The following is a 9,407-nucleotide window of genomic DNA, read 5'->3' as shown; positions in this document are numbered from 1 at the left end:
GCCTGGGCAACAGAGCAAGACTGTGTCTCAAAAATAAAAATAAATAAGCCAGGTGTGGTGGTGTGTGCCTGTAGTCCCAGCTACTTCTGAGGCTGAGGTAGGAAGATCGCTTGTGCCCAGGAGTTCAGGGCAATGAGCTGTGATCGTGCCACTGCATTCCAGCCTGGGCAACAGAGCAAGACCCTGTCTCAAAAAAAAAAAAAAAAAAAAAAAAAAAGATGCTCCTTGACTTACAATGGTGCTACATCCAGATGAACCCATCATAAAGTTAGAAAGTCCTGATTCAAACCATTGTAAGTCAGGGACCGTCTGTACTCTTTGGCCCTTTATAGAAAAAGGTTGCCACTCCCAGATCTACAGGTCTAGTTTGTCATATGTCATCATAAGCACAGGTCTGTTTCTGAGCTCTCAGTTGTCTTCCACTGGCTTGTTTTCAAGCCAACACCACCAATTTCATTACTGCACAGCTTTGTAATAATTTTGTATCTGGGTTGAGGGGGTGGGGAGCCAAGGCTCTCCTACTTGTTCTTCTAAATGGACTTGGGGCCAGGCATGGTGGCTCACGCATGTAATCCTAGCACATTTGGGAGGCCAAAGTGGGAGGACTGCTTGAGTCCAGAAGTTCAGACTAGCCTGGGCAACATAGACCCTATCTCTATATACATACATACATACATACATACATACATACATACATAGATGAAAGAATGACTTGGCCGCTGCTGGGTTTTTTTGGTTTTTTTTGAGGCCAGGTCTCTGTCGCCCAGGTTGGAGTACAGTGGTGCAACCTTAGCTCACTGCAACCTCTGCCTCCCGGATTCAATCGATTTCTTGTACCTCAGCCTCCCCAAGTAGCTGGGATTACAGGTGCACGCCACCACACCCAGCTAGTTTTTATATTTTTAGTAGAGACAGAGTTTCATCATGCTGGCCAAGCTGGTTTCGAACTCCTGACTTAAAGTGATCCGCCTGCCTTGGCCTCCTAAAGTGCTGGGATTACAGGTCTGAGCCCTCTGCGTGGCCTGCTGCTGCTGCTTTTTAAAATTAGTGTCCACTTGCCTCACTAGACAAGGTCTGTCTTCATTGCTGTGTCCCCAGCACCCCATGCAGGGCCCAGCACACAGGAGGTGCTTAATATTTGTGGAATGAAGAGTAGTCCCATGCTAGCTTGCTCATCCTTATTTTACAATGGGAGAAACAGGCTCTAAAAGGGGAACTGACTTTGCCTGAGGTGTTGCTTGCCCCTTACAAATGCCTTATAACCCACCCATTTTACAGCAAAGGCATCTGAGTCCAGAGGAGTGAGAAAGCTTGTCCAAGGCCTGGCAACTTTAACAAGTGGGTCAGGGATGGCTCTGAATCTTGGGATTTTTTTCTTTTTCTTTTTGAGATGGGTCTTGCTCTGTCATCCAGACTGGAAGGCAGTGGCATGATCACAGCTCACGGCAGCCTTGACCTGCCAGCTCAAGTGATCCACCCACCTCAGCTTCCCAAGTAGCTGGGACTACAGGTACATGCCACCACACCCAGCTTTTTTTTTTTTTTTGGTAGAGATGGGGTCTTGCTATGTTGTCCAGACTGCTCTTGGACTTCTGGCTCAAGCTATCCTTCCACCTTGGCCTCCCAAAGTGCTGGGATTATAGGCGTGAGCCACCACACCCAACCTGAAGCTTGGGCTTTTGATTGTCTTTAAATGGTCAGTGCTATACCCTTTTATCACCGAATGTATCTTGGGAGATCTTTCCACATCAGTACATACAGCACTTTTTTTTTCTACTGCTACCTATTCCATTCCGTGGCTGTACTTCAATAGTCGGTCCCCTGTTCCTGGGCACTTGAGTTGCTTCCAGTCTTTGGCCACAACAGTCGCACTGTGGTGAACACCGTTATACACTGTTTTTTTCACATACATGAGTTTATAGAATAAATTTCCACAAGTGGAAGAGTTGAGACAAGCATGTATTTTCAGTTTCTTAGATACAGTCATATGGCCAAAGTGGAGACACCAATTTAAACTTTTAACAACAAGAGAGCCTGTTTGCCCACAATCCTTATCAACCCACCATAGTAGCAGACTTTTTACCTTTGCCATATAAGTGTGTGGGGAGAAGCAGAGCCAGGGCTGTCAAAAGCACAGCTCCACCTCCATGGTTTGAGATCTCCCCAAAGCAGAGGAGCAAAGAGTTCCTCGGGCTTCTGAGTTGGAGCCCAGTATAAATGGCCAATCCCTTGCCTTGCCCTCTGCCAGCTATCTGGAAGAGGGAGCTCATGCAGTCGGTTTTAGAAATCCCACCTCTTACTGGTGAGGGCTGGCGGCAGAGGGGGACAGTGAGCCAAGGGAGGGCTCAGTCTCTCTCCCCTTTGTGCTCCACCTGGTGGTGGCTGCGTTGATGAAGGAGCAGTAAGCGTCTCTGGCCAAAGGCCTGGCCGCAGCTGGAGCATCGGTGCCGGGCCTTCGCCTGGCTGCCAGGTGCGGTTGGCGGGTCGTGACATAGGCGATGGGCAGCCAGCTTGGAGGGAAATGAGAAAGCCTTGGGGCAATGCGGGCAAGGATAGGGGCGGGCATCGGTGGCGTGGTGCGTGTGGCGGTGGGCCGCCAGCTTGGAAGGGTAGCAGAAGGACTTGGGGCAGTCGGGGCACGGGTAGGGGCGGGTGGGTGCGTGGGTCCAGAGGTGAGCCGCCAGCTTGGAGCGGTGGCCAAAGGCCTTCGGGCAGTGTGGGCACGGGTGTGGGCGGGCGCCGCTGTGCGTGAGGCGGTGGGCTGCCAGCTTGGAGGGGTAGGAGAAGGCCTTGGGGCAGTCTGGGCATGGGTGGGGTCGGGCGCCGCCGTGTGCTAAGCGGTGCGTGGCCAGCTTGGACGGGTACGAGAAGGCCTTGTCACAGTCGGGACAGCGGTGCGGGCGCTGGGGCGGGGGCCGCCGGCGAGGCCGGGGAGGCACGCTCGCGGACGCGGTGGGCCCTGGAGCTGACTGGCTGGGCTTCTGCAGTGGGCCCTGGTGGGGAGCTGGGGGACAGGAGGGCTGGTGGGCTCCAGGAAGCAACCGACGCCCTGGGCCTAGGCCAGACTCCGCCACGAGTTTGATATTTGAGGGGCTCCTCCAAGTGTACTTGGGCACCTCAAGCATCATATTGCGACTCCCCAAATTGCATGTTTCTGCTCCCCCTCCCCCCAGGCGTCATTCTGAGGGACTCCAAAGGGTTACTTTCCTGGATCCCAAAGCTCCTAAGGCTTCCTCAAAGCTACCAACGTATCTGTTTCTAGTGTCTTCCCAGTGATCACCCTGACATCCCGCATGTCATCCCTGCCCCATCCCTTCTGTAATTTCCTGAGCCCTAGCAAATGGTTACTGAGGCTCTCTCTGAGCCAAATGGGAGGATTTCCCAGAACGTGGCCATTTTTGGGGATCCCAGATAGTCATCACCCTGGGGCCCTCAAACTTTCACCCTGAGATTCCCCCAGAATGTGATTATCTTGGTCCCCATTCCTGGAGAATGCTCCCTACTCACAGGCGGGGCCACTCTCACCTTCTTTGGTTACCGGTTCCTTGCCAGTGGGACTAGGATCGGTGGCCCCGGCCGCGGACTCCGCGCCTCGCTCCAGCATCTTGCTGGCACAGGAACCTAGGGGCAGGGCGCGGGGTAGGGGTGACGGCGGTGATTACCATGCTGATGGGGATAGGGTTGGAGGGCCTAAAATGAGGGATCAGACTGTTTAGGAGCAAGGTCTGTAAGTATGGGATGCTAAGGCGAGGGCGGGCTTAGCGGGGGGGGGCGGAGCCTAAGACCACAGTGAGCGGGGCTATGCAAATTCAAGCCAGAGGCAGTCCCTTCGCTGTCTAAACCCAGGGTTGGAGTGTTTGAGCAGAGTGGGCGGGGTCTCCACAACTAAGCGACCGTCCTGAGGGCGGAGCTGGCGGGGCCTATGCGCAGAGTGGGCGGGACCTTCCCCACCAGACCCTGCAGTCCTGGAATGGGCGGAGTTGTACAAATAGGACCAAGGCCTGTACTGAAACTAGACCCAGGAGGCGGGGGCCTTCGAGCGGAGTGGGCAGGTCTTTCATCACCGTCCCAGGGGAGGGGCCTATGAGCACAGTGGGCGGGGCTTCACATCGAAGATCTAGCTTTACCCGGCTTTTGACTTAGTTCATTGACGCCGCGTCAACTGCGTCCTTCTTGCCGTTAAATTTCATCCCTGGCTTGGATGGGGCCGTGGAGGATAGAGGGGGGACCTGGAGGAAGATACGTAAGGAACCTGGCATGTGTGCGGTCCAGAGACCCCTAATTGACTTCTCCCTCAGAGTCCCAAGCGTAAAGGAGTCAATGCACCCTTCCGAATCAGACATTCAAGCATCGATGCACCCTCCCGAGGCTCAGGCACCAATGCACGGCCCCTCCAGAATCTAGGCGTCCGGACCACAACCGTTCTCCCTCGGGGTGATTCTGGCATTCAGCCTGCAAGCCAGTATCCGCGCCCGAACCCCTGCCCCCTCACCTGCAGGACGGCCCCTCCCCGGGGGCGGGGCTTCGGGCTCCTCCCGCCGCGGCCACGGCCGCAGCCGCTGCCGCTGCTGCTGCACTGCCCTCGGACCCGCGAAGCTGCACCGCCCGGCGCGCGTTCGCCGTCGGGGGAGGGCAGGGAAGGGAGCGCGCGCGAGCTGCTCGGCCCAACCTCATTTCCATCCCCTCCTCCCACGCTGGACCAAAGTGGGCGTCAGAAAGCATGCGCAGTGCCGGCTGGCAGAGGCTGCGGAGGGGGAAGACGGAATGGAAGGGGGAGCTGGGTGCGCAAGCCAGGCAGGCAAGTTCGTGAGCAAGCGCGAAGCTACCGCATCGACTGAAAGTGCACCGCCGGTGGCGGAGCCTACGGTGGCTGACTGGAGTCAAGCACGTGCAAGATTAACATGGACAAACTGCGCTTGGAAATCAATACATGCACCCTTCTTTTTAATGTCCCTCTTCTTTTCGAGAATTCCGCTGGGTTCCATCTCCAGAGGCAGTTTCAAGAGCTCGCTGCTAATTCCACCCTTCAAGGCGTTTGCAAAAAGTCTGACCATTTTTTCGAGAGAGGGCGGAGGCGGGACTCCGGGCGCAGAGACAGCCAGTGCCCAATAAAAGGTACGGTATTTGCATAGCGCCTCGGCACACCTCGCTATTGGGTGATTCAAGATTCTCAGCCACGTCCGAATCTACCTTCCCCCTCGGAAGCCTGGGTGGTCCCGAGGTGCCCTGGCCCATGCTCGTGGTGCTAGGCCTGGGGTGGCATGCAGCTTGGCATTCTTCCCAAGCAGTGGCCAGGAAATGCCCGTAAAAGTCCTCTGCACGGGTGGGTCTCCAGTCCGATAACCCGCAAGGTCTGCGATCCCTGGGAGTTTGGCGGGGTTATTTGGACTGGAGCCAGATTGCCTGGGTAACTGGTTTGGAATCCGGCTGTGCCACTTTCTAGCTGTGTGACCCTTTCTAGCTCTCTTTCTATTCTGTTTCCTCATCTATAAAATGGAGCGTTGTTAGGATTAAATACGATAATAATGGAAAGTGTTTAGAATAGAAAGTGCCTAGGCCAGGCTCCCTATCTCATGCCTGTAATCCCAGCACTCTGGGAGGCAGAGGTAGGCGAATCACTTGAGCCCAGGAGTTCCAAACTAGACTGGGACCAGGCGCGGTGGCTCACTCCTGTAATCCCAACACTTTGGGAGGTGGAGGTGGACGATCACTTGAGGTCAGGAGTTCAAGACTAGCCTGGCCAACATGGTGAAACCCCGTCTCTACTAAAAATACAAAAATTAGTCGGGCGTGGTGGCACACGCTTGTAATCTCAGCTACTCTGGAGGCTGAATTAGGAGAATGGCTTGAACCTGGGAGGCAGAGGTTGCAGTGAGCCAAGATCAAGCCACTGCACTCCAGCCTGGGCAACAGAGTGAGACTGTCTCAAAAAAACAAACAAACAAAAAAACCAAAAACCCAAACAAAAATCCTAGCTTGGGCAACATAGCGAGACACCTTCCCATCTTTAAAAAAACAAAACAAACAAAAACAAAAAACAAACAACAACAAAAAACCTGGCTTAGTGGCAGCCTGTAGTCCTAGCTATTTCACGGGGATGGGGAGTGGGACTGACCCAGAAGTTCAAGTCTGCAATGAGCTATGATTATGTTACTGCACTCCAGCCTGTGCAACAGAGCGATACCCCATATCTTTAAAAAAATTTTTTTAAAATAATTACTCACTCATGACCAGTGTTGTTTCATTTACCCCCCATCCACTCTTCCCAAATGATTCCGAAGCTAAATGTCAAACATCATATCTCATAAATATCTTTTTATTACACTTAATTTGCTTGACTCAAGATCTAAATGAGCTCCACACATTATATTAGTTTGAAGTGACTCTTCGTTCTCTCTCTCTTTTTTTTTTTTTGAGATGGAGTCTTGCTCTGTCCCCCAGGCTGGAGTGCAGTGGCGCATTCTTGGCTCACTGCTAACCCCTGCCTCCTGGGTTCAAGCGATTCTCCTGCCTCAGCCTCCCAAGTAGCTGGGATTACAGGTGCTCACCACAACACCCAGCTAATTTTTGTATTTTTAGTAGAGACAGGGTTTCACCATGTTGGCCAGGCTAGTCTCGATCTCCTGACCTCCTGACCCACCTGTCTCGGCCTCCCAAAGTGCTGGGATTAGAGGCGTGAGCCACTGCGCCCGCCTTTTTTTTTTTTTTTTTTTTTTGGATGGAGTCTCACTCTGTTGCCCAGGCTGGCGTGCAGTGGCAAGATCTCGGCTTACTGCAACCTCCACCTCCCAGGTTCAAGTGATTCTCCTGCTTCAGCCTCCTGAGTAGCTGGGATTACAGGCACCCACCACCATGCCTGGCTAATTTTTTTTGTATTTTTAGTAAAGATGGGGTTTCACCACATAGGCCAATCTGGTCTCAAACTCCTGACCTCAGGTGATCCGCCCACTTCGGCCTCCCACAGTGCTGGGATTACAGGTGTGAGCCACCGTGCCCAGCCTCTAGGGCCACAGCTATTTTCAAGAACCATGATTTTAAGGAGGCAGAGTAGAAGCCAGAAGACCAGTGAGGGTATTGTTATATATTAATTACAATATTAATTGCTAGCACTTATTATACACTGGAAGCTGTCCTTATGTGCTTAATTTATTTAATCCCCATAGCAATGTTTTAAGAGGAGATGCTACTATCATCCTTGTGCAGAGGAGGAAAATGAGGTGTGGAGGGGAAGGTCATCCCAGCCAGGAAGTAGCAGAGTGAGGATTTGAATCTCTCAGCCTGGCCCTGCAGTCTGGGCAATTTGCATTTATGCTTTGCTGCCCATTGAATGGGGCAGAGGGTGTGCTGATGGAAAAGTGGGCAGGTTAAGATAGGTTAAATCTGGCTGGGCACGGTGGCTCACCTCTGTAATCCCAGCACTTTGGTAGGCTGAGGTGGGTGGATTACTTGGGGTCAGGAGTTCCAGACCAGCCTGGCCAACATGGCGAAACCCCATCTCTACTAAAAATACAAAAATTAGCTGGGTGTGGTGGCATGCACCTGTAATCCCAGCTACTTGGGAGGCTGGGGCAGGAGAATCTCTGGAACCCAGGAGGCAGAGGTTGCAGTGAACTGAGATTGCACCACCGCACTCTGGCCTGGGCAACAGAGCAAGACTCCATCTCAAAAACAAACAAACGAACAAAAATAAACCAGGTTAACTCAGCAGGGCCTGGAAGTGGGTGGAGGTGGCAAAGGTAGGAAGTCAAGGATAGTGACAAAATAATGATGGGCAGTTCTCATTGAGAACCTGTACTATGGCAAGCTGTTGAACTGTTTTCAACCTCATTTTGCAGATAAGAAAATTGGAACCCAGAAGAAGATAAGTTTTCTGCCCAAGGTCCTACAGCTGAGAAGGGTGAAGCCAAGTCTAATTCTTAGAACATCTCACAGCTGAGCCTATAAACCCCATCGAGGGTGTGTCTTCAAAGGACAGATAAATGGTCTAGAAATTCTGCAAAAACAACAGGAAAGGGTGCCAGGGGTGAGAAGGTCTTATTTAGGGGACTCTCTCAGTAAGGAATTCCTTTCTCTGGCTCCTCCCTCCCCTGAGCTCCCCAAATCCCTACACCTCCCTGTGTCTCAGACCTGCTGTCCCTACCTCTCTCCCCTACCAGCCAGACTGAGTCACCTCTGGGTCCTCAGCTTTGTCTAGCTTGAGCCAGACATGCATGAGACCTCATGCCTGGAATAAATGAGAAACATTCTCTTAGTGTAGCAGGACGATCCGCAGACAAAACTCCTCAGACACTGGATTAAAGAAGGAAGAGGTTTTTTATTTGGCCAGGAGCATCAGCAGACTCGCGTCTTAAGAGCCAAGCTCCCTGAAAAAGGAATATTTGGCCTTTTTAAAGGCTTACAGCTTTAAGGGGTCCACGTGAAAGGGTTGTGATAAATTGAGCAAGCGTGGGAAACATGACTGGGGCCTACATGCATCAGCTAACAGAACAGAAAGTTTTACAATGCTTTTTTTTCCATACAGTGTCTGGAATTTGCAGATAACACAAGTAGTTTAGGCCAGGGGTTGATGTTATTATTATTACTTTGTTTAAGTCCTAGGGCCGGGTGGTGGTGCCAAGGTTGTCTGGCTATTTATCTTACTTTTGTTTCTTTCTCTCTTTCCTCCTGTCTTGTGAACTAGGCAAGGTGAGGGGAGGAGGGCAGCAGGAGTAGTAGTGGTCTCCTTCCTTATTAGCTCTGAGCTCTTCTCTGCCTGCCTCAAGACTATCTGGATTCTGGGTGTCTTCTCTTCCTTTTTTTTTTTTTTTTTTTTTTTTTTAGGACACTCTTGCTCTGTTGCCCAGAGGCGCAACCTTGGCTCACTGCAACCTCTGCCTCTTGGGTTCAAGTGATTCTCATGCCTCAGCTTCCCAAGTTGCTATGTTGCAGAGGCGCAACCTTGGCTCACTGCAACCTCTGCCTCTTGGGTTCAAGTGATTCTCATGCCTCAGCTTCCCAAGTAGCTGGGTCTACAGGCGTGCCCCACCACTCCCAGCTAATTTTTTGTACTTTTTTTTTTTTTTTTTTTTAGTAGAGATGGGGTTTCACCATGTTGGCCAGGCTGTCTCAAACTCTTGACCTCAAGTGATCCACCCTCCTTGGCCTCCCAAAGTGCTCAGAGTGCCTGTGCATGTGCCCAGCCACATAATTTTTGTTTTTTTTTGTTTTTGAGATGGAGTCTGTCTCTGTTGCCCAGGCTGGAGGGCAGTGGCGCGATCTCGGCTCACTGCAGCCTCCACCTCCTGGGTTCAAGCAATTCTGCCTCAGCCTCCTGAGTAGCTGGGATTACAGGTGCACACCACCACGCCCGGCTAATTTTTGTGTTTTTAGTAGAGACGGGGTTTCACCATGTTGGTCAGGCTAGTCTT

At 52.0% G+C, this 9,407-nt stretch overlaps 2 protein-coding genes across 4 annotated transcripts in view; one reads left to right on the top strand and one right to left on the bottom strand.

The window, feature by feature from the left end:
• Positions 1 to 1,896: 1,896 nt before the first annotated feature.
• On the bottom strand, positions 1,897 to 4,824 carry LOC104669457 (zinc finger protein 575). Of its 3 annotated transcripts, XM_010372426.2 has the most exons (4): positions 4,493 to 4,824; positions 4,128 to 4,229; positions 3,526 to 3,690; positions 1,897 to 3,004 (listed from the first exon to the last, which is right to left on the bottom strand). In XM_010372426.2, exons 3-4 carry the CDS (start codon positions 3,602 to 3,604, stop codon positions 2,346 to 2,348), a joined length of 738 nt encoding a protein of 245 aa, XP_010370728.1. In that variant the 5' UTR covers positions 3,605 to 3,690; positions 4,128 to 4,229; positions 4,493 to 4,824; the 3' UTR covers positions 1,897 to 2,345. The 3 variants fall into 3 exon arrangements, with proteins under 3 accessions (XP_010370728.1, XP_030769101.1, XP_030769099.1); XM_030913241.1 differs by lacking the exon at positions 4,128 to 4,229 and having other exon boundaries at positions 2,110 to 3,004; positions 3,526 to 3,621; positions 4,493 to 4,553; XM_030913239.1 differs by lacking the exon at positions 4,493 to 4,824 and having other exon boundaries at positions 2,110 to 3,004; positions 3,526 to 3,621.
• Positions 4,825 to 4,991: 167 nt separating this feature from the next.
• Positions 4,992 to 9,407, top strand: part of LOC115892008 (persulfide dioxygenase ETHE1, mitochondrial) — a 29,544-nt gene continuing 25,128 nt past the window's right edge. The window contains exon 1 of the mRNA XM_030913244.1: positions 4,992 to 5,115. The gene's annotated coding sequence lies outside the window, so the exon portion shown is untranslated. The remainder of the gene's footprint in view (positions 5,116 to 9,407) is intronic.

The sequence above is a fragment of the Rhinopithecus roxellana genome, chromosome 12 (assembly GCF_007565055.1).
Source record: "Rhinopithecus roxellana isolate Shanxi Qingling chromosome 12, ASM756505v1, whole genome shotgun sequence".
NCBI classification, from domain to species: Eukaryota; Metazoa; Chordata; class Mammalia; order Primates; family Cercopithecidae; genus Rhinopithecus; species Rhinopithecus roxellana.
This window is presented reverse-complemented; position numbering and strand designations above follow the sequence as displayed.